General features: G+C 38.2%; 2 protein-coding genes across 2 annotated transcripts in view; both read right to left on the bottom strand.

Annotated features, from left to right (window-relative positions):
• The window catches only part of SERPINB12 (serpin family B member 12), a 39,806-nt gene extending 16,843 nt beyond the window's left edge, over nucleotides 1-22,963 (bottom strand). The window contains exons 1-2 of the mRNA XM_069100229.1: nucleotides 22,892-22,963; nucleotides 1,904-2,089 (exon numbers count right to left, since the gene is read on the bottom strand). Coding sequence (XP_068956330.1) covers nucleotides 1,904-2,071 — 168 coding nt within the window. The 5' untranslated portion in view covers nucleotides 2,072-2,089; nucleotides 22,892-22,963. The remainder of the gene's footprint in view (nucleotides 1-1,903; nucleotides 2,090-22,891) is intronic.
• The window catches only part of LOC138170728 (serpin B4-like), a 427,261-nt gene that overhangs the window by 72,408 nt on the left and 329,770 nt on the right, over nucleotides 1-25,083 (bottom strand). The window lies entirely within an intron of this gene.

A 25,083-nucleotide genomic window follows, 5' to 3' on the forward strand; every position in this document is an offset into this window, starting at 1 on the left:
TATTACAAGGATGAGTTGGCATCTTATAATGTACTTTATAAACATCAAATATATGAATGTGAGTATCCTCCTTCCTCTTTCTTGCTCTCTTCCTCCTCATCCCTTTCCCCAGTAAAAAAAAAAAAAAAAAAACACCCTGGGCTGGTGTCCTCACTCTGGCACTTACTAGTTGTGAAGCCTCTGGGAAATCTCCGCCTCCATGAATCTAATTTCCTCATCTATAAAATGGAGATAATAATACTTGTGCACTTTCCTCAAAGAGTTATTGTAAAAATCAAATGAAATAATGGATGTGAAACACTGCCTAAATGAAACATATTATTATTATTATTTTTTAGCCCTAAGATACTGCCTTCAAGGAAGTAACTATACATTTGAAGAGACAGTGTAAAAAGAGCATATAGATAAAGATACTAAATCTGAAGGATAGCAAGAAATGCATCTTGGGCTCTAAAAATGTAAAGCATAAACAGAATGGGACCCTACCTGAGAAGGAGGACTCTGCAAAACCGACATGAAATCAACTTAACTTTTTTTCCAGGGCACTTTTGATGAATTCCCTTTCACCTTGTTTCTTTGGGACCCTGGTGGAGTTTGTATGGTCTTCCTTGGAGAAGTATCTGGTTCTTTGGGAAAGACTGGCCTACCCAACATGTAGAAGTCCTGATCTGACCACTCTAGTTCAGGCTTTTGATTGTGTTTGCCACAGAAACAAGACTCTTGTCTCTTCACTTCGAATCAATTCAGTGTGAACCATAAGTAATGGTGGTGTCAGGTTCAAAGAAAGAAGTTATCTGTGGCACAAATGATTCCCCAAATCTTCATTCACAAAGATGTGTCTGTGTATGAACTATCATTTCACACATCATTTTCAATTCAAATTGCTTCTTCTCAATTTATAAATAATGAAATTAGTCTGATTATACAGGGATTGATGAGTCCATATTCTATAGCAATAAGATTTGGGGGTTAGGGATTTTAACATGTTGAAGTCCCAGTTTTCCTGACTACCATATTATCTGGGTCTGGCCTTGGCTCAATCATGTCATCTCAATCATATCATCCCATAATTGGGGATTACATGGGAGTCAGGGATTGTTTAGAGAGAGTCAAATGAAATCATGTATATGAATGGGATTTGTCAATGATAAAGCACTATATTTACATGCCAGCTTATCATTACTCTTTTCCAGGAGCATTATTAGTAAATTGTGTTTGCTTTCCACTCTAGCATACTATCCCAGATTTCTTTCTTAAGGGCTACACCTTAAACCAGATCTGCACAAAAGGATTTTTTTGGGTGGGGAGGGGGGCATACTAGAAAAATGTAGACAAAAACATCTTTTGTATATAGAGGAGGTCAAGTAGCCCAAGGGCCATAAGCAGCCCATGGGTTGCAAGTTGTGCAGGCCTGCCTTGATCCTGATTGACTCTGAATGAATGTAAATAGGTTTTTTTCTGTTTTGGCCAGAAACTCTGAGGGTCCTTCCCTTCCAGTTCGATTTTTTTTTCTGGACTAAGTTAAAGAGGCCATTCTTTGCCTCGTTTTTTTTTTAAACTAGCCTTAAATGTCCTTAAATGGGCATTGCCTCAGTCAAATTGAGACCTGCTAAAAACCTTAACTTTAAAAGGCTAAGGTCTTCCACTCCATCTGGGGACATCTCCAGTCATCCTGATCTTTATATTGCTACAGGATCCCCATGGCTCAGGAGGAGAATGTGAGACTGGTGACTTTGCACAGCCCTCCCCCACTTAAATCCAATTCATTTGCGTGTCATGGCATCACCTCCATGATGTCTTGGTTCCTTTTGAGAACAAAGGACAAAAAACAAACAGCAACAACTTTATATGAGTACTTGCAACAAGCATAGAGGTATGTAAAAACATGGCAAGAAGCACTTACTTCATTGATCTGATCTGCAGTAGAGCATTTAGCACCTAGGCTGATCATGCCAAAGGCAACTGAAATGCTCAGAGGACAGATGAAGATGTTTGCCGGTTCATCACCATTACTTAGCTCTTGGAAAAAGTCCAAGCAAAACTTGGTATTGGCTGTCACGAGGGAGTCCATTGTGAAGCTGAAAGTAGGCTGAAAAAAAAAAAGAGAAAAAGAAAGGATTCTTGTATTAAAACCTGTCACTCTAAATTCCACAGCATATTGCTAGGGGCTCTTTTTCATTAAGATTTGAAAACATGAAGTATGAAGTTCATAATCCTCCTGCTACCGGCCCACTCCACTGCTGGTGCGATGCCCTCAGGAGTCTCCTCTGCTCTATAGGAATTGAAGCGTTGCTCCTCTCCCCAGCTAAATGCCCACTCTGGTCAGCAGCCAAGAAAATCTTCCTTTTCTACTTTCCCCTCCTCCCCATGCAGTGCCTGGCTCTGCCTAAATGTTCTGCCTATTTCAGTTCAATTTGTCAAATGTCTATTAGGACCCCATACTGCCTACCATGCCTTGCCCTATACCCTGAGGATGCAATTAAAAAAATACATAATTCAAGTTCACAAAGTGACTTGCATACAGTCTAGTGGGGAGATAAGAAATATGCATAAATGACAGAGAAATATTAGGAAGTAAGAATTGTATCGAATAGTGGTTAGAGAACCAAGAAGAACTGGGTTTAGGCCTCACATCTGACACATACTGTCCAACCATGGTCAAGTCACTTAAGCTCTCAGTCTTCTAGGCAAATCTCTAAAAGTATAAATTGCATGGAAGATGCCCATCTTGCATTGCTCCTGGAAATTCCTCACCAGAAGCTCCCAGTATCAAGGAAATCACTAGTCCAGTGGGAAGAAAATAGGAGAAAAATATAAAACAGGGCACGATTAAGTATATGAAAGTCAATGAAATGAGCAGCTCACAGTGGTAGGGATCGCTTCTTGCTGGAGAGATGGGGAAAGGTGACACCTGGACTGGACTTTTTTGGAGGAAGAGAACTGTGTCAGTAACTAAAGCTGGGAGATATGAAGCACAGGAGGATAATAAGCATGAAGGCACAGAGGTAGAACAAGAAGAGTTCAGGGAATGACAAGTAATCTAGGTTGGCTAATATATGAAGCGCAATGGTGTGAAATCAGATCAGAAGGGGTATTTAGAATGAGGTCTAAAGATGAGGTCCTAAAATAGAGTGGGAGTTGTCCCATCCCAGGATGGGCTACCCTGGGAGGGAGGAAGTTCTGTATCAAGTGGAGACTAAGATAACCATTGGCTAGAGATATTATAGAGGGGATTTCTGGTCAGATATGGATAGTATCAAATGGCTACCAGGGTCTGTGACTCTGTGGAATAGGCATTAAAGATAGTGCAGGAATAGGATAAAAAGGACTGCATAACTAATTTGATGTAGGCAATACAGAAGGAAAAGAATGATTCCGAGTAGCCTTACACAAGTCATTTAACCTCTTTGTCCCTCAGGTTCCTCATCTGTAAAATAAGAGGCAGCTAGATGGTGCAGTAGATAGAGTGCTGGACCTGGAACCAGGAAGATCTGAGTTCAAATATGGCCTCAGACACTTAATAACTGTGTGACCTTGGGTAAGTCACTTAACCCTGTTTGCTTCAGTTTCCTCATCTGTAAATAAAATTAAGAAAACTAGAGAGAAGAAGACATTCTCAGGTCAAATGGATGCTAACCAGCCAAAAGGTAAATGAAAGGTAAATACATAGGGAGCTTGTTGACAAGTTAATTTTTAAATCCATAAATAATGCAAGGAAATAACATGAGGAAAATGATATTAATAAGACATAAGGAAGTATTTAGAGGTCTCTAAGAAACTAAATGCTGGAAATAGATTGTGGGGGAGAAGTCAGGGTCTTCTTCCTGGCAAGTCCCTTAATCTCTCTGGGTCTCAGTATCCCCCAATCATGAAAAATGTAGAGTTAAACTGAGATGATTTATAAGGTCCACTTCAGTTCTAATATCCTATAGCTTTTGAAATGGAATTAAGTCCTAACATATAGTGAATATACATAGAGTGAACAAGATGAGAAGAGCAACAAAAAAGGCATAACAATTTACTGCAAATAATCTCAAGTTATATAATCCAGTTATAGAAAATGTAGAGTAAATAAACAGACACTTACTAGCTGTGTGACCCTGGGCAAGTTACTTAAGCCTGTTTGCCTCAGTTTCCTTGTCTATAATTGAGCTGGGGAGGTGGTGCAGTGAATAGAGTACCAGCCCTGGAGTCAGGAGGACCTGAGTTCAAATTTGGCTTCAGATGCTTAACACATACACAAAAACTAGCCTTGTGACCTTGGGCAAGTCACTTAACCCCAATTGCACTAACTTCCTCCCTCCAAAAAAAATGAGCTGGAGAAGGAAATGGCAAACCACACCAGTATCTTTGCCAAGAAAACCCCTCTGTATTTTAAGAGATGTATAGAATTTAAATGAATAAATGTGCGTTGAGTAGCTACTACATATCCATAACTGTAACGGAGAAAATCAGAGAATGTGAACCCAAATGCAAGAGGGAAAACAGGAAGTAAGGAAAAGACATAAAAAAGTTGGGGTTGATAAACTGAGACAACAAAAGGCCAAAAGGTAAGAAAAAAGTCCCTAGTGACAACATGCACCTCACCTCCAGACACAGAGAAGAGTGAAAGATGCATCCATACCTGTATTCTTCCATTTTGCTTTTAAGATCATATCTTTGGAGTGGCTAGGTGGCACAATAAATAGAGCACTGACCCTGGAGTCAGGAGGACCTGAGTTCAAATCCAGCCTCAGACACTTCACACAAAACTAGCTGTATGACCTTGGGCAAGTCACTCAACCCCAATTGCTCTGCCTTCCCCCCTCCAAAAAGCAAAAAGAAAAATCTAAAAAATAAAAAAGATCACATCTTTTCTATGACCTCTTGTCATCCTCTTGGAGACTGGGGATGAAGTTGTTCTTCTCGATCTTCTGCAACAGCCCTGTGAGTCATTTTGGAATATACAGCATAGGACCATCTGAGAATCTATCCTATTTCACAAAGGGAACCATCTCCCTCATCCAGTAGCATGGTTTGAAGTACTCTGACTGAGGCCCTTATTGTGTCTTAGTTTGATTGTACCTTACAAAAAGCAGGTGAAATCCGTCTAGTTCAGTAATCACAACACTAGCTATTTAGGAAGTGTGATGGCAACAGAGGGAAAATATAAGCAAGACAGAATATGGTAGAAAAAAAAAGCCACAGTGGTCTATGGGAACCTTAAAACTGAATAACACATGATGCTATTTTTAAAAATTGCCAACACCTACTTGGCTGTGTTAATAGGAGCACACCTTTGGCACTAACTATTCAAGGGTAGAGGTGTGATCCTCTGTGGCTAGAGGTGAGGTGTATGTTGTCACTAGGGACTTTTTTCTGTCTGTCTTAGACCTTGAGAACTTTTCATGCACTTGGCTGTTATCTCATGGGGCCCAGTGGAGGCAGGTAGCATGTTTCAGAGGAATCCAAGGATGGCAGTTCAAATCCCATCTCTGACTCTTAAAACTTGTGGGACCTTAGGAAAATCTCAACCTCTCTGGACTTTAGTTTCCTCGTCTATAAAATGATGGTATTAGATTTAATGGATGTCTGAGGTACTATCTACCAGGTCTATAATCATAAGTATGTGTATGACCTATGTCCATTTTTATATAAATGTTTATGTGAATTATCTTTTTAATTCTACATTAAAGTCAAATTCCTCACACATAGAAGTTATTTCAGTGTATTGCCATATATGCTTCTTGGCTAAAGTTGTCAAGGTAGTTAATGCATTCTTTAGTTCTAGGTATTTAATAAATACCCCCATTCTCAAGAATTGTGCATGTGAGAGAGAGATATAGAGACAGAAAATTTCTGAGGTATAGTAAATCAGTAATCAATTCACAAGGTATTAGGGATACAAAGACAAAAGTGAAAGTCCTTGCCCTCAGGAAACTTACATTTCCTCAGGGAGGATAACATGAACGTGAATAAGTACATACAAAATAAGCAGAAGGTAAATTAGGATGAGGATGGGGGCAGGAGACTTCATTTAGAAGGTAGAGCTTCATCAGAGTTTTGAGGCAAACAAGAATTTCTTTTTTTTTTTTTAAAGCAATCGGGGTTAAGTAACTTGCTCAAGGTTACATGGCCAGTTATTTCTGGATGTGGTGCTGAGTATCTGAGCCCAGATTTGATCCCCGGGTCATCCCAACACTGGGGCCAGTGTTCTTACTCCCTGAGCCACCTGGCCGCCCCTAAGCAATTGGGGTTAAGTAACTTGCTCAAGGTTACACGACCAGGTGTTTCTGGGTGGGTGCTGAGTGTCTGAGCCCGGGATTCGATCTCCAGGTCTTCTCAACACTGGAGCCGGTGCTCTAACTCGCTGTGCTAGCTGGCCACCCCGCAAACAAGAATTTCTAAAAGTCAAAGGCAAAGTTGTAATGCATTCCAGGCATGGAGAACAGTCAGTGTAAAGGAGTGGAGATGGAAGGTGACATGTCATATGTGAGGAAAGCTGTTTGGTCAAACTGTGGAATTCGAGAAAGGAAGTAACACAATGTCATTGGAAGCATAGGTTGGGGCTAGGTTATGAAATCCTTTTTAAAAGTCAAACAGAGGAACTTAGATTTCATGCTAAAGGAGTCAATGGAGTTTATCGTGACATGTAAAAGTTTGAGAAACATAGTTTCTGGGTAATTAATCATTATATCATTAATCGTACTGACAGATAGTTAGTAAAAGGTGTCAGTGGCACTCTTGAATGCCAAAGACCCTTCATGGAACCCACTCAATGCTTATATGCCCTTGGAAGAGTGGGTGTCCCCCAACAGTAGCAATCAACTCTGACTGGTTAAACTTAATGAGAAAGATGAATATTATAATGAGACGTGCATCCATTCTAATGATGGGCTAGGGTACATGACTTTTATCCCAGCCTTGGGCAATCTAGATCTACTCCCTGCTCAAGCCCAAGTCAAATGCAGACTTGGGGTCTGAACAAGATTGAGGAGAAAGTTAATCCAATTCATTATCAACAATATCCTTCAGATGCTGGTGTGACCTAGTAGAGAATGAAGATCTAGGAGAAAAAACCCTTCGTCTCCCCAATTATTGGTTATGTAATAATTATTTTTCTCATTAGTCAGCTAGTTGACAAGTCTTCATTGAGTTTATTGAATAGGGGTGTGACACAGCCAGTCCTGCACTTTGAGAAATATAGCAATGATGAGGGTTGGCTATTAGGTTCGGCAGGAACTCTGATCTTTATCTTAAGACCAGAACCTTCCATTCAGTCTGGAAAGAATTCAACTCAAGCCTAATTGGAGTCAGAGTTGTAAAAGTTTATTATACACCTTACAGCGGGCAAGGATCCTTAGGGGACCTACAAGCTTAAAGAAGACACAGGCATAGCTTTTAAAGAATTAAGGCTATTCATTAGATGTCAATTAGGCTGACCAGGCTAGAAGAGGGTGGGATTAGGGAGGACGTAAGGTGGGGCCAGTTTAAAGGGGCATGCAAGTTTTATGTAACTGTGCAGTCATATTACCCATGATTCACTGGGAAAAAGCCCAATTGGGAGGGGGGGCCTACTATACAAGGGGGAGATAATAGTTGCCCAAGTTGGAATGTTTATAGATACTTTTGTGAAGGATTGATAGGTGTAGCTTGTTAGTGTTCCTAGCTGAGATAAACAATTCATGAGTTGTTGCTGGGCAGAGTCCATGCTCTGAAGCTGGGCAGAGTGCAGGTAGGGGGAGTTAATGCTCTGTGACTGGGAAGGGAAAATGTGATTTTACAGACTGGTTTTACAAATTGGTTTTACAGACTGATGTTGCAAATTGGTTTTACAAATTGATGTTACAAGTATAGATCCCAAGCACCCCATAAGCAAGACGTTATCAACAAAATCAGCAGTACCTGACTTTAAAAGACTAGTTCTCTGAAAGATTAGAAGAAGCAGTCTTTTTTAGCAGTTGCATTGTTTCATTAAGACTATCTCATATATTCGGAGTTTGGTTTAGGCCCCTGACAATTTTCTTTATGCAGTGGTTAATCCTTTAAAAAACATTTAATTGCTTGACAATTATAGTTTTTATTTTGTTAGAGCAATTACTTCCAAAAATGGAGATTCTCCAAATTTTTACATGTATATACACACCCTGGGTGCATTTAGCAATTCAATAATGTTTCATACCACAGAGCAATTTTATATATATTCTATAATATCTGCACGTCCACTATGTTGTCCTCCTCCCAATGAACAATTTAGCATTACTTACTTAGTAACCAGTCTGTTCCTCAAAGGTAAATGAAAGCAAAAAGAAATTAAGACCAAAGCTGCAAAAAACCAAAGTTAGTTTCTTTCTGAATAATCACTAAATCCTATATAAGAGAAACCTAACCATGATGGCTGAATCCTTCCATGGAACCACAGAACCATAGACTGTCAGAGCTGGAAGGAACTTTATATATTACAATACTCTGATGTTTAAAAATAGCATCATGCATTACTTAGTTTTATGGTCGACTCAGATCACAGTATCTTTTTCTACCATACTCTGTCTCTCTCATATTTTTCCATTGTTGACATCACACTTTGTCAGATAAAGAGTTGCTCTAATATCTTTAGCATCAAGCTGAGAGATGACAATTAGACATGATTTCTTCAGACAAAAAAAGAGGAGACTATGAGGCATTTGTCTAGATAGTTTAGGTTTCCAAAACAAACTATATTGTAAAAAAGATTGTCCCAAAGGATCGAGTGACCCAACTTGACTCAAGTTCATAGTGTGTAACTTGAAATTTGTCTTTGACCTTAAATGTCATGAGCAAACAAAACAACCACAAGAAATCATAAAGTTATATACATTTTGAACTTGATTCTTATTGTGCCATTTTACAGATTAAGAAAATGACTGAAAGGCTAAGAGCCTTACCAAGTTCACACAGCTAGTTAGTGTCTGGGGCAGGAATCCAACTCAGGTATTATGAATTTCAGTCCCAGCTCTATCTGGGAGGCAACCTAATGACCTCACATGATATGTTTATGTTTGTAAGAAAGGTTCAATGAAAGATCCCAGAGGGAAGAAGTAATTCCTGACTGGGAGATCAGGAAGGCCATCCTAGAAGCGATGGCATTTGAGTTGAGCTTGAAAGGATGGGTGAGAATCCAATCTCTGTGGGAGCAGGGGTGAAATGGGAAAGATTCTAAGTGGAGATGTAAGCATAAGGAATAACATGAACAAAAGCTTGAAGCTAAGAAAGTATAGGGTCATACCAATGGGGTGGTGAGTAGTCTAGGTTAGGAGGCTTATTGATTACCTGGAGAGAAGTTCTATGAGATAAGTCTTGAAAGGATGGTGTGGTATTGTAGAGGTCCTTGAATTTCAAGTTAAGGAGTTTAAACACTCCTGATGAAGTAATAGGGAGCTATTGAAGGTTTTGAAGAGAAGAGTAACAATTAAATTTATGCCCAAGGAAGATGTTTGGCAGTAGTACAAAGAATGAACTATATTGGGGATGAGATAAGAGTGGAGGCTGGATGAGGGGTTTAGGGGCTACTATTCCAGTCCAAGAAAGTGATAAAAGACTCCTGTATTAGCAGCTGTGGAAATAAAGGGAAGAAACTGGGTAAAACTGGCATGTCTTTTTTTTTGGAGGGCAATTGGGATTAAGTAACTTGCCCAAGGTTACACAGCTAGTTTGTGTGTGTGTGTGTGTGTGTGTGTGTGTGTGTGTGTTAAGTGTCTGAGGCCAGAACTGAACTCGGGTCCTCCTGACTCGGAGCTGACACTTTACTCACTATGCCACCTAGCCGCCCCATGGCATGTCTTTTTAACTGGTAGGGCAAAGACCATGGAAGAAGCAAAGAAAACAGCCTCAGTTTCAAACACAGGGGACAAAATGTGTTTTTCAATGAGAAACAAGGCAGTATTGTAACACAAACCTCCAAAGCCCGCTCCATCTCTGTCCTTCTGTCTTGGTGTATTGTGCCAATGAGTGATAAATCAGCTTTGTTCTTTCTCAATCCTAAAGTGCTATGATCAATTGCCTATACCTGGGATGGTTAATCCCAAAGACCAGCTTGCTTACTTTGGGAGACTGGTTACTGGAAAGGCAACTTTCCCAGTAGAGATAAATTGGAATAAGGAGACAGTATGTCTTTCACTAGAAGATGTGCCTCAACTGACAATTGTTCCCTGCCCCTAAGGCCAGCGAGCCAAACTGCTAACAGTCAAGGCTTCCATTTTTAATTGCTTGGGAAAGGTTGGGTCATTAATCACAAATAGCCTTTAATTAGAGTCTCTATCATGAATCATTTGTAGAAAACAATTACATTTAGAGCTTTTCTGATTCAATTACAGTTGTAATTTTACGTTGCTGTAGCATTTTGGCCTTAGGAGCCAGTATTTCTTGTCTCTGTTACTATATATGCATTTGCATTTGACAGTAGGTTTTCATATGGGAATAAAGTTTGTTCTGCAGCATTTGGGACTGTCTGTCCATAGAGGTCAGCTGGGCCTTGAAGGAAGGGAAGATGTTGGCTAGACCACTGCTGTCCAACTCAAACAGAAACAGGACCCACTAACCTGTACATAAGGATCCTTGTGGCTCACACATTGATTCAGAAACCACACGCTAATATTATCTGTGTTCTATTTTATTTATTTTGTTGAATATTCTTATATTATATATATATATATATATTTTATTATGTTTTAATCCGGTTCGGGCCACACTAGGGAGTGTTGGGGATCACATGTAGCTCACACTCTTGATACCTTTGATGAGGCCATTCTGAGCATGGGGGCAAACTTCTGGACCTCATAGTTATTTAGAAGCATGAAATCTCCTGAGCTGGAATGGAACTCCAAGGCATTTAATCCAACACCCTCCCCATTTTTAGAGGTGAATAAACTGAAGATGGCCTGTTGTGGCTGGTGTTTAGAATGCTGTGTACTGCACCTTCCTGGACAGTGATCTCAGGCCCTTCTAGTCCTGCTGCTCTGTGGGCATGTCCACCTCTGCTAGAGATGGCAAAGTGATCTGAAAGTCAGGAGAAAAGCCCTCTTTGTAGCTTTGGCTGCCAGTGGCACGGCACAAGTGCAAACCTTTATCTATCATCATATGGAAAATATGTTCTTGTCTTCTGTGGAAATCTGATGCCTGAATGAAATTCAAGTCTGTTAACTACTTGCAATCGTTTGGCATTTGGCTGGTGAGTATTTGTTGTTGCTCAGTTGTTTAAGTGGTGTCTGCCTCTTTGTGACCTCATTTGAGTTTTTATTGGCAAAGATACTGGAATGATTTGCCATTTCCTTCTCCAGTTCATTTTACAGTTGAGGAAACTGAGGAAAACAGGAATAAGTGACTTGCCCAGGGTCACACAGCTAGTAAGTATCTGAGGCCAGATTTGAACTCAGGTCCTTCTGACTCCATGGCTGCTTCCTACCTATCTGCTGCATTTTTTTATTGGAGGCTAAAGAAATTTGATCACAGTGTATGCTCCAAGTAGAATTTGAAAAGATGAAAGGCCTCATACAAAAAGATTGGTCTCCACAGTAGCCTTTATCTATATCCCAAAAGTAAAAGCCATTTCTGGGAGAAATTTATACAACAGTTAAGGGACTCGGAGTTGGATGCATCAAAAGAAAATGGTCCTGTTAATAAATACTTGTATGGACCCTGGATAAGTCACCTTACTTGACCTGGTCTTAGTTTCCTCATCTATAAAATGATTGGATTAGATTGTCCATGTGATCACTAGTTGAAATATCACCAGAATAACTCACAAGCATTTAAGCAATTTAAAGATTTCAAAATACTTCATGTACATTTTATCCTATAAATCTCACAATAACCTTGCTGAGCAGGTAATACAGAAACTAGTATACCTGTTTTACAGATGAGAAAACAGAGACTCAAGGAACTTAAGTGACTTGCCCACAGTCACAAAGTAAATAAGTATCAATGGCAAGATTTAAACTCAGGTCTGTGTCACTCCAGGCCTATACCACTCTATGCACTCACTATACCCTGCCTCTCCTATAATAGCTTACATCTATGTAACATTTAACATTTACAAAACACAGTTATCCTTCCCACCACACAAGGGTTAGGGGTGTGGTGTTCCCCCCTACCCCCACCCCTTCAATCTGGAAAATCCATATAAAATTTTTTGGCCCTCCCTTCATGCCAGAGAAGAAGTCTGAATTATTATTGTATTAAAAGATTAAAATGTTGACATTAAGCAGCATTATATATATATATATATTTTATGAATTTCTGAGTTTTTAAACTTTTTCTGTGTCATCTGCTGGTCATCATATGCCATCTGCAACTTCTACAAAACTTCCCCAAAATTCCCATTTAATTTCTTATGCCAACCCATGATATATCAGAACTGAGATGAGCCACAATGAGGAAGGGATAACTGTATATCATATATCCTAGCTTATTTGATTCTCTAGACAACCCTATGAAGTAAACAATAACACCTAATATTTATATGGCACGTTACAGTTTATTAAACAATTTGGTTTAGTTCACCAAATGTATTAAGTTCTACTGAGGCAGGATGAACCTATGTTTCATTGTGAATAAATACAAAGGCATTTTTTTGAGCACTTATTATGGGCTAGACATTGTGATAAGCACTGGGGATACAAATAGCTAAGAAAGACACAAGATAATCCCTGCCTTCATGAAGCTTATATTCTAAAAGAAGGAGTCAGTACATGAAGTTCTCAAGAGGTGGGAGGAGTAGAGATAAGACAAAGACACAAATTACTAGAAATTATAGTGTGTTAATGCACAGGAGTACAAATGACATGCTATAAGAGATTCCAGAAGGGAGAACCCCTGTCCATCCGGTTGGGGGTGGGAAGAGGGAACTCAGAGAAGGCTGTGTGAAGCAGGTGGGTCCCCAGGCTGGACCTTGAAGAGAGGGAAGGGTTTCCACAGCAGGGATGTGTGGAGCAGATCCTTTGAATCAGGAAGGTCAATATGTATCAAGACACAAAAACAAGAAAAGGCAAGACACCATGGTGGCAGTGAGTAGTCTGGTTTGGCTGATGAGGAGAGCAATTTCCAATAAACTGAAACATCAGCTTGGAGCCAGATTATGAAGGGTCTAACTTGCTAGACCATGGTCTGTATTGTATCTGGTTAGCAATATAGTCATTGAAAGATGAGAATAAGATCATGGCCCTGTCAGACTTGTGAATTAGGAAAATTACTCTTTGTCAGTGATATCCTTGGATTAAAAGGGGGAAGAAGCTAGAAGCAGGGAGACTAGTTAGGATGCTGCTACAGTAGGTCAGGTAGGTGGTAATAAAGACCTACATTAAGGTGATTGCAGTGGGAGGAGAAATGAAAGGGTGGATACAAGAGGAATTGTGGAGATACAATCCACAGGAATTGGCAACTGATGAAATGTGGAAACTGAAGAAGAGAGCAGAGTCAAGGGCAATCCCAAGGCCTCAAGGCTGAGTGATGGGGAAGAATGGTGTTGTCCTCAACAGAAATAGGGAATTTAGGAGGAGGAGTAGGATTGGAAGCAGAGTTCAGTTTGGGAAATGTTTCATTCATGATGACAACAGGACGTCAAGGTGCAATTGTCACCTGGGAAGTTGGAAATGCAAGTCTGGTGTTTGGAGTAAGTACTGAAACCATAAGAGAGAATAAAGTTACAAATGAGACAGTGTAAAGAGAAGAAATGAGGTAACAAGAATAAAAACCTAAAGAACCACATTTAGGGTACAGGAAGAAGAGCTAGAGAAATAAAAAGAGAGTAAGCTATTGGGAAGACAGAGAGTCAGGGGATTACAGAAGCTAAGGGAAAAGAGAGAAAGATTAAGGAGAATAAGGACTTTTTCATTTTTTTAAGTCATTAGATTTGGTTATAAGGGCCTGATTGTTGACTTTTAAAAGGGCATCATCAATAGAGTATTGAAGATGGAAGCCAGATCTCAAGAAGTCACAACAACTCTGTAAGGTAATATAAATATTATTAGCTCCATTTTACAAATAAGGAAACTAAGGCCCAGAGCCATCAGCTTACCCAAGTTCCCATGGCTAATAGTTCCACACTTTGCTCTCCCTGTTTTACGGAGCTGCAATTCAGAGATATTATGTGACTTGCCTGAGGTTATGAGGCTCACAAGCTAGACACAAAGCTTAGACTCTGACACCATCTTCTAGCTCTAAGTTTACTGTGCTACTAATGATAAGCTAGATCAAATAAGATAAAAACTAATAAGGATAAATGTCAAGTTCCACACTTGTTTCATAAAGATCAGCTTCACAAATATAGCCTAGGGAGAGGTGTGGCTAGACAAGATTCACTTGCAAATTTGCAAAAATTCATTGGCAAAAAGGTTTTAATTAATTACAAATCCAGTAAGAGTTAATTAACAGTGTGAGATAGTAGCCAAAAAGCAGCTAATGCTTTCCCAGACTTCATTAAAAATAATGTAATGTCCAGAACAAAGGGACTAATTATTCTGCATTACTCTGTCCTGTGCTTCAGTACTCCACATCTGGAATGCTGTAGTTGTCCCACTGTAGAAATGGTGTAGACAACTTAGAGCATGTCCAGAAGACAGCCACCACCATGGTGACTGTGCTGGCTATCTTGCCAAGTGATGAATGGTTCATGGGATTTTACTTAAAGAAGAGTAGATTCAGAGGAGGCATGATTACTATCTCCAGATGTTTGAAGGTGACTTGATTTGGTAATCCCCAGAACTCAGATCTAGGAACAACATGTCAAAGAGTCAGAGACACAGAGTTTGACTAAACATATGGGAACATTCCTGACAAAGCTATCCGAAAGTGAAATAGGCTGCTTCCAAAGGTAGTTTATCCCCTGTCCTCCCCTTCCCCAAGAGTCTTTAAGCAACAGTTAAATAACCTTTTGTTGGAGAGTTGCTAGATTTTTATTCTGTTTGGGATTGGTTTATAAGATATTTGAAGTCCTTACCAGTACTTGTAGTACATAATTTCATGATTCCTCCCAATAGATTGCATTGGCATTTTTGACAATCTATGGCACATTTAGCTAAACAGTGATTTGTAAACTATGTATTGTTGTAATGGGTGTGTGTGTGTGAGTGTGTGTTTTTGAGGGGGGGGGGTTGGCAAAACATGACTAATAAAAACAATACAATTTAAAGTCCTTTGTAGTTTGCCTTTCCCATCTCTACTGATCTGAACTACTTACCAAACTACCAACACCATGGTCACTTTGTTTACAATTGATAGCCAATATGGTAATAAATAAAAGAACCAGAGACCAGAGCATCATGATACTAGCAAGTTATCATATGGGAAATTCCTCAGATCTATTTATTTATATAACTTATATATTAAGGAAACATTTTATTGTGACTTTTTTCTATTGTATACTCTAACTAAAAATATAGTTGATAGTGTTATTTCAGGGTGAGCTGTATTTACTAAAAGAAATGATTATGGAAAACTTGAAAATAACCTTTTCAAGATGACAGTTTAGCTAAGTAAATGGTCACTTAATCCAGGTATAAACAGTAGGCAATTTGAGAAAAATCCAACACACCAAGAAGTTTTTGTATAGATGGGTGTGATGTAGGCTGTCCCAATAAGGAATAACTTGAAAAACTTGTATGGTATTTTAACTCAGTCATCATTAATTTAGATCAGACTTGAAATAATTTTCTAAAATAATTAGGGCCCCAAAAGTCTATTCATCCCATGTAATTGGCACTGCCCCTTTGCACAATTACTTAATACCACTCCCTCCATATCCAAATCCTCATCATTTTCTTCTCCCAAATCCCATAGCACTAAGCCAAAAGTCTGGGAAATATATTTTTAAAAAATAAAAGAAATCTTAAAGAAACAATAAAAGGAATCCTACAGAAAATGGTATCCTCAAGATAGTTTAATGTCATGTCAGGAACTCTCCCTGACTATAGCCATATTTCTCAGTGGCATACTGGAAAATACGCTAGATTTGGAGTCAGAGGGTTGGGGTGAACTTGGACAGATCACTTAATCTCTCTGGGCCTCAGTTTCCTCATCTATAAAATGAAAAGATTGAACTAGATGGCCTCTGAAACCTTATCCTTTGGTCCTGTCCTAGTTATGAACCTAAGTACAAACTTTTTTCCAAGTTTGCCATCCTCCTATAATTCATATTCAGAAACATACTTGTGTGTAAACTTAGCACATAGATTGAAAACCAAACTTATTTATTACTCACAGAATAATAGCACTTTCTCCCAAAACAACTTTAGATTTTCCTGTTTCTGACAATAGCGCTGTTTTTCACTTGGGCTCAAAATCTTGGCATTCTTTATCTTTGACACTTCTTTGTCTTTTACTATCCATATCTAATGAATTACCAAGCTCTGCCACTTCTGCCAGAACAATAGTTCTTGCATCCACCATCAACTTTCTATTCCCACTGCTACCATGCCAGTATCATCTTGAAATAATGGGACTTCCTCTGGTTCCAAACTCTCCCTCTTCCAGCCCATCCATCATATCACCACATGACTAATCTTTCTTATTCATGAATCTGATGGTGTCACTCCACTGCTCAAAACCCTCCAATGGCTTCCTATTGCACACCACATAAAACTAAACTGTTTATTTATCTTGAGATTCACAAGGCCCTTTACAATCTGACACCTCTTTACCTTTCTAATATTATTTCACACTATTCCCCAATATGTGCACTAATCTTTAACTAAATTGGCTTCCATGCCCTGTTTCATATCATTCCATATACCTAGAATGCTCTCCCTTCATCTCCCCATTGAAATCCTACCTCTTCTTCAAGACTCAGCTCAAATGTCATTTCCTCCATAAAGCTATCCCTAATCTTTCCCACACTACATGGGCTCCAAAACACCATTGTTCTTTATACTTCCCATGCTATTATATTCTATTCTACACTATATTTTGTTGTATTACTATGTAGTTATTGCAAATTTCTGTATGTTTTGTATTCCTCCCTAGATTACACATATGTTCTATGAGAGCAAGTGCCATGCCTTAATTATACTTGTATTTTCCCTAGTACCTAATAATTATAATGATAATTAATATGTACATGGTGCTTTAAGGATTACCATGTATTTTGTGTATATTATCTCATTTGATTTGATGTGTCATCATCATAGTGCTTTGCACATAGTAGGTATCCAATGTGAATGAATGAATTTATCAAAACAAAAGAAGGTCAAATGTTTAAGGTGAAAAACTATCCTTCCACAGGATTAGTACTTTCCCACTTTAACTGCCAGAGATCACTGATGTATAAGAATCAGATAATAGGTAAAGATCCCCTCAGCCTTCACTCAAGGGAAATTTGAGACAAGCCTACATGGGTTGATACCTAAATTTTTTTTAAAAGAAATTAGTAGATATTTTTATAAATTGTTGGAATATGGGAGTAGGGTTAGGAACTGGACACTGGAGAATGAGCTATTCCCTGAATGAGTACAATTATACCAATAATCATACTGTCCTCTGTGCTAGTCTCTCTGTTACATTGATGTTCACATTGTAGGAAGTATTTATACAGTAAGGGATGTATCCTTATCCATACTGTGACCTCTTCTCACACACCTCTACTGCCAAGACAGTGGCTTTATACCCTTTAGATTTTCTAGAAATAACTCAGCCAACAAGCAGTGGTTTCAAGCAAAGGTCTTTGACATACAACAGATGTTCAGCTTAATTAATTTTTTTCCCTTCTAAGGACTGACGAGTTGTTTTTAGCCTCATGTAAACAGAATAATAAGCTACTTGTAGAAGATACAAAAACAGCCACTTAATTCAGTCTTACAATACCAAAAATCCAATGAAAAATGTCAGCCAAACCAGGGATGATACTGAATGGAGTACCCAGTCAATATCAGTTAAAGTGTCTGTTAAAAATATAGACCCAACTATGGTTAGAGGAAAGCCCATTTAGTAAAGGGCTTCCTAACATTTATAAAACATGGAATGGCAGCATGGTGGTAGAGAAAGGAGGCCCCATTTTCAGAGTTCCCATAGCCCCATTTTTTTATAAATATGACTCATGTGAAAGGAAAAATATTAAGCATTAAATAATATCATGTTACTGCATGTTAACAAAGAATTTCAGGGAAACATTATGGAGAACCAGGGGATAATCCATGCACCAAAATCTAAGATAATGAATGCCTAGTGCTCATCACACCATAGGCACATTATAACTAACTTTTGACATTAAGTACTAAATTAAATGTAGACCTAATAAAATCAGTGGTTAGTTAAGTTCCTAACCCTGGCCCCAAGAAATTGGAACTCACAAAAACCAAAGACAAATGGCATAAAACATTTGAACAGTGACCCCACACATTATTTATTTGACAGGTGAGAGTCATTTAAAGATTCCTATGGGGAAGATTCCTGGGATTCCAACCCCATTTGACAAAAGTGGAAGTTGAGGTCCAGAGAGATACAGTGACATACCCGACTCCTTCACAAATTACCTCATCCTTATGTGATTTTTCTATTTCTTATATATGGTAACATGCTTATTAACAGCATCATTACCTCAAATATCAGGCAATGTATTGCCATTAAAGAAACCTGACACTCTAAGAATTGTTCTGGACAAAAGTGTAGCCAGGCTTTCTCTCTTTCATGCTTTTGCTGGTTTTAAAACCCACTACCATATTGTGTGGGATATGGAGACCCTAACCCAAATTCCTACTTGGAGACCTCTCAAAGTGAAGGTAGAAAGATTTATCAGAATCTCTGGAGAATCGGGCTGTCCAGTCTCTGGGACAACACTGAGAGAGAGAGGAGGCTGCCATACAGAAACTAAAGCTGGGTTAAATAAGCAAGGGTTATGAATATTAACATAATTATTACTAATGAGGCTCTAATCTTGTTACATAATACATTAGGTCCATTACGTCAGTGTATTACAACCTCAGAATACTGGACCTCTCCTTTCAGTCTACCCTTGATACATTCTTATCTGGACTTGAGGGTCCCAAGGCTACTGTCTGTTTCTTGATTGGTCAAATCCACCTGCAGCTGCCAGCTCCTTCCATTCTTCATTATTTTTAGTATTATCTAGGAGTTTTAGTCTGAGAACCAGGGTCTGAGCTTCTTCCCAAGGTTACTGCCTGTTCTTCCTTATCAACAGTCTTGTTCAGTAATTCTTGCAGTAGAAATTTAACTCTTTTATGGTAAGCTGGGTGAGAAGCACTGACTAGAATAGAGCAACTATACAGAAAGATTTCTAAAGTTTCAAAGTCACATAATTTCTAATAAAAATGGAAACTTAGGCCTAAGACCTAAGGACTTACTTACTTTAGCAGACAGTCTCTGAGAAATCACACTTTACCTTTCCCATACACATATGAAATTCACCTCTACTTCATAGAAGCCTCCTTATTCTTCAAAGTTCAAGCATCATCTTCTATGTGATTCCTCTCCTGGTGCCCCCAACTACTCTTACCTTAATTACCTTGCATTTTAAAGCTTTCTGTATATTTGTACTTTCTTCTATATATAGTTCTGGACATCTTTGTTGTCTCCCTGTTTGAATAAATGTTTATTGATTGATTGTCTGCTTTTGAAAGTAGGGATTGTTTTTATTCTTTCTTGTATTCCCAGCAATCAGGACTATACCAGGTGCTTAATTAATGCTGGGATTGATTGTTTGCTAACTGACATATTTTGGCCTCCTGTGTGATTTTTCTGAGTGAGGAATGTCATTCAAAGGATTTTTTTATTTAAAATTTCAATTCTTTCATCCTTTTACAATGTAAATCCAATAAATTCTATAATTTATATCTCTTTTCTCTGAAATAAAATAAGAATGATTGTCATAGTGGAGAGTAGCACGGTGGGGTGAAAAGATCCCTGGGTTTGGAGGCTGAAGATCTGGGTTTGAATCCTGACTCTGCTACTGACAGTGTTTGTCACCCTGAGCTTTCATTTCTTTGTTTGCAAAATGAGAACATTGGACTTGATGATGTCTCGGGTCTCTTCTAGGTTTCATATTCTCTGACTGTGAAATGAAAAAGGATTTAGTTCCTGCTGTCATTCACTTGTTTGTTAATTCAGCAGATATTTATGGGCAAGGCAAGCACTGAGGCACTGGAGGCCAGTGATCTTAAACTGAAATTGTCTTTTGCTTTTTAACCCTTTATCACTAATCATGTGATTAACATTTAAAATATTTTTTTTCTCTTCTCAAAGACTCAGAAACACAGGATATCAGAACTGAAAGGAACTTTAGCAGTTGTTTAGTGTAGGGGTTCTTAACTTGAGCGTGTGTAGTGTGTGTGTGTGTGTATGTGTGTGTGTATGTGTGTGTGTGTGTGTGTGTGTGTGTGTGCATGTGAGATGGACCCTTCTGACATTCTGGTGAAACCTATGGACCCCTTCTCATAGTAATGTTTTTAGCAAATAAAATAAAATACGTAATATTGCAAAGGAGACCAATTATGTTAAAGTGGTCAAAAATATATTTTTTAAAATAAATTCATGGACTGCATGTTAAGAACCCCTGACTTAGTCCAACCCTTTCATTGTGTATATTAAGAAAATGAGACTTTGAGAGATGAACTCACTTGCCCAAAATCATTTGACTAGTAAGTAACTGAATTAGTCCTTGAAGCTGGTTCCCCTGCCACTTTGTCCAAAGTGTTTTCCATTTGGTTACTTAGCCTCTTTTGCTAACCCAATTATATATTTTTCTGAATGAAGAGATGAGGGGAGGGGGAGGGGAACCATAATACACTGGAAAGTGCATTGGTTCTAAAGTCAGAGGACCTCAGCTCAAACCACACCCTGGTATTTATGATTTCTATGACCTTGGGTAAGTCACTTAATCTCTCTGGGCCTCAGTTTCCTCTTTTGTAAAGAGGGGTGGTTGGATTAGATGGCCTTTAAGGTTCTTTTTAGATCTCTAGTTTAAAGTGATTCAATAAGCATTTATTAAGCATCTGCATTTATCAGGCATTGTGCTACATGATGAAGATACAAAGACAAAATGAAACAGCTCCTGCCCTCAAGGACTTTACATTCTAATGGGGGAGAGGGCAGATAACATGTACATATATAACTTTCTATAAGGTAATGGAGTAAGGGTGTCATTAGCAGCTTAAAGGAATCAGAAAAGGTCTCAAGTAGAAAGTATTACATGAGTTAAGCCAGGATGTCTTAATAGTAGAATTGATGAAGGGAAATAATGTATAATGAAAATGGAACGTTTGTGAAGACTTCAAATGACAGACAGAGGAATTTGTAGTTGATCCCAGAAGAGAGAGCCACTGGAATTAATCAAACAGGAACGTGCAGTGGTCAGACCCATATTTTAAGGTCTGTTTGGAAGAAAGATTGGATGAGAGAGAGATTTGATGCAGGATACCAATTGGGATGTTATTGTACTAGTTCTGGAAAGAGGTGATGAGAAGATGCATGAGAAGATACACAGGTGTAGAGAAGGGGAATGGATTGAGATTGGTTGTGGGGGTACAGTTCAAGTGGTAAGGGAGGATAAGGGGCCAAGTATGATGCTAAGGTTGCAAACCTACATGACTGGAAGGATGGTGGTAATCAGGAATTCAAAAAAGGGATGGACTTGAAAGAAAGATCATGAGTTCAATTTTGGACATGTTGAATTTGAAGTGCCTATTGGATATACATTTAAAATATTCAATTTTGACATTGGGAGCTCAGCAAAATTAACCCTATACCTACCCCCACCCTTATTTACTCAAAAAAGAATAAAACACAATACTTGCCCTTGTCAAGCTTACACCCTTTTTGGGAAGGGGGGAAGAGTGCAGAAATACCCATGTGCATTATAACTATAATACAGAGTGGATTATGAAAATGCATCAAGAGAAGTTCAATGTGCTATGATGGGTCAATTTTAATAATATGTTTCTAAAACCATCTTTCTAAGGTATTTTTTTCTGTGAATTCTCTGTTCTCTAGTTTGTGCTTTGCTAAAATATATATCATTTGTTGGTACAACCCTCATATTAGAAAATAATTTTCATTTTTAAAACTATTTCCAATCAATTAAGTAACTGGAATCAGCAGCTCTTTTAGGATCAGTCTTTGATTGTCTTTCTTAAGAACTTCTAAAATACTTTGCAAGTATTTAATTTATTGGGTGTCATCTTTGCCAATATGGGTCAGTTTAAAGAAATTTCCTGCAAACCCAATCCTACAAATATCACTTATAGTCTTTTCTATGCAGTAAGAAGAGTAAACTATGAAAATAACCATTTACATCCTCAATGTACTTTTCTCCAAACTGAATCATTCATATATCCTCCCCCAAACATTCATGCAACAAGAATTCACTTGTAGCTATGGTAACCAGGAGTTATAGTGTAACTGTTTGAATACTGAGCAGAACTCAATAATTATTTTAATAATTGCTACATAATTCTATATTATAGATAAATTCTTGTCACCATTTCAACAACAAAAGTTTCTAAATCTTTTTGAGAATAGGAAAAAACTAAATTCTATATTAATTGTACAAAATATAGATGTCCAAGATATCTAGGTGCTCATTTTCCTACTTGAATTACATTTTATTAAAGGATGAAACATAATTTTGTCCATTCTGCTAAGTTACTAAGTTGATCAACCACCACCATGAATGGTCAAATGGGGAGTACAGTCTTCTTTTTCCCAGGCTGGGGTGTGGGAAGCAGAGGATAGGAGAGGACAAACACTGAAGATATAAAAATCAAGAAAAATCACTCTTTCATTAAGTTGTCATTCAATCTCCAAAGAAAAGAAACTTTCTGCTTCTTGAAAACAATATGATTTTACTCAATTAAATGTTCACTTTGGAATCACTTCATCAATTACAAACATTCATTGGAAAGAAGAATAGAATTTAAACTGTACAGATATTTACCTTCTCGTCTTCTGAGTTGAAGCTAACAGCTGGTCAGGTGAGTTTGAAATTGTGCTCAGTCAGTCACTTATTAAATATATGAAGTCTTTGCCACTCCCACTTGGTAATGTTCCATTTTAGAGTGCAACACTAAAATTATCTTTGATTTACTCAAGAAGGGATGTTTGCAAAAGCAGAGCTGTTTTTGAAATGGTTTTCTTATAGATGTTTGTCTCTCAAAATTTTCAAAAACACAGTCAAAAAGGTTTGATAAACTATTCTATCATGGTTCTAAGTTATAATGAATAACAATGATTACAACTAATTTAGATTTAAACTTTATTTTCCTACTATAAAATATGCTTAAATTTGAAATTCAGATGAGAAACTCAATGGTTAGCTCATTGACCACCACTTGTTTCCTTACTTCTAAGTTAGTCAAAGAATATACCAGCATTTATCACATACTGATTGTGGGGATTTCATAGGTAACTTAGTATCTTAGTACTAACTAATAAAAGTAATAATATGTAGTATTTGGTATAAAAACCAGATGAGATATTGCCCATATGCAAACAGGATAAATATAACAAAAGTGAAGGATACTTTTAAATCACTTGTCCACAAGTGCACATGAGAGTCACTGAATATTAAGACTGAAGAGTTTAAATGCCATCTGAGTCCTTTCATTTTATAGATGAGAAGCCTGAGGTCTTCTTCCTAATCTCATGATATGTCCAACATACCACGCTGCCCCCCATATTAGTGTAAGATCAGCAGACTGACACTGGGGTGCTGAGAAAATCTATAAAACAAGTAAGGTGTTACTGTGGAAAACAACTAAAGAAACTGGCAAACAGCTACTTACCTTATACCTCACCATTATTTGAAACCAAGTTTTCTCTCAAATCTTGTCATGACCAGATTCTGGCATCATTTTTAGAATGACTCAAGATTTCCTGTGATGTGCAAAAGTCTAGAAAACATAACTCCACCTATTATTGTTACAGGGTTGTTGAAATGGTCAAGTAAATTCTATCCGTACTTTGTGCCAGTCTGTCCCTGTGACATAGCCTTGGAATCGCTATTGATTGTTGCTGCTGAATTGAGCCGTTATTCAATGCTGAAAACCATACCAATTTTCTTTGGTTTTGTGGTTGACATTATTGTGGTTGACTGTCTGAACATGATTCTTGCTCAGCCTCTGGGTACATGTGATGATTCAAGATAACATTTGCATATCTACAATCTGGGCTTGTATGTGTTCATTCTTCTAAATAAACAAACTCAGAATTGACAATACAAGTTGAAGGTGCCGAGTCCCAGAAGTTGTGCTGATTATTGAATAAACTCTGATGGTGTTGCTACTGAGTTAAATAATTCATTTAATCCTGAGGTCCCTAGGTATAGCTTGATGTGCAAGGAGCTTGGTAGAGAAGTGAAGAAAGAATGTCTCATCTGCCTATAACTTGAGGAGAGCTGACTATGTGCTGTACACAACACACACAGACACACACACAGCTTTGCAAAACACTCACAAAGTGAGTCATAAGAATAACATCTATTCGTATGGCAGCTAGGTGACAAGAGTAGATAGAATTATGGATTTAGGGTCAGAAAAGACCTGAGTTCAAATCTTGTCTCAGACACACTGGTTGTGTGATCTTGGTAAGTCACTAAACTTCTCTCAGTCTTAGTTTCTTCATCTGTAAAATGGGATAATAATAGCATCTACCTTATGGGATCGTTGTGAGGATCAAAAAAGATTATAACTTAAACATCTAGGTGGTATAACAGCTAGAGGGGTAGACTTAGAATCAGGAAAACCTGAGTTCAAATCCTGTTTCAGACACATTAGCTGTGTGATCTTAGATAAGTCACTGAAGCTCTCTATCTCTCTCTGTCTCTATCTCTGTCTCTTCCTCTCTCTGTCTCTCCCTCTCTCTCTGTCTTTCTCTCTGTGTCTCTCTCTTTTCCTCTGTCTCTCTCTCTCTGTCTCTGTCTGTCTCTGTGTCTCTCTCTCTGTCTCACAGCCTCAACTTACTTATCTATAAAATAGGTATAAAAATAACACCTCCCTTACAGGGATGTTGTAAGGGTCAAATGGGTCAAACATATATAAAGAGCTTTGTTAACTTCAAAGCACTATAAAAATGTTAGCTATTATTTAAATGTCAGCTATATTGTTGTTACAGGGTTGTTACAATAAAATA

The sequence above is a fragment of the Petaurus breviceps genome, unplaced genomic scaffold (genome assembly GCF_028583685.1).
Source record: "Petaurus breviceps papuanus isolate PSGF00001 unplaced genomic scaffold, PetGlider_PUasm1.0 38, whole genome shotgun sequence".
Classification (NCBI taxonomy): domain Eukaryota; kingdom Metazoa; phylum Chordata; class Mammalia; order Diprotodontia; family Petauridae; genus Petaurus; species Petaurus breviceps.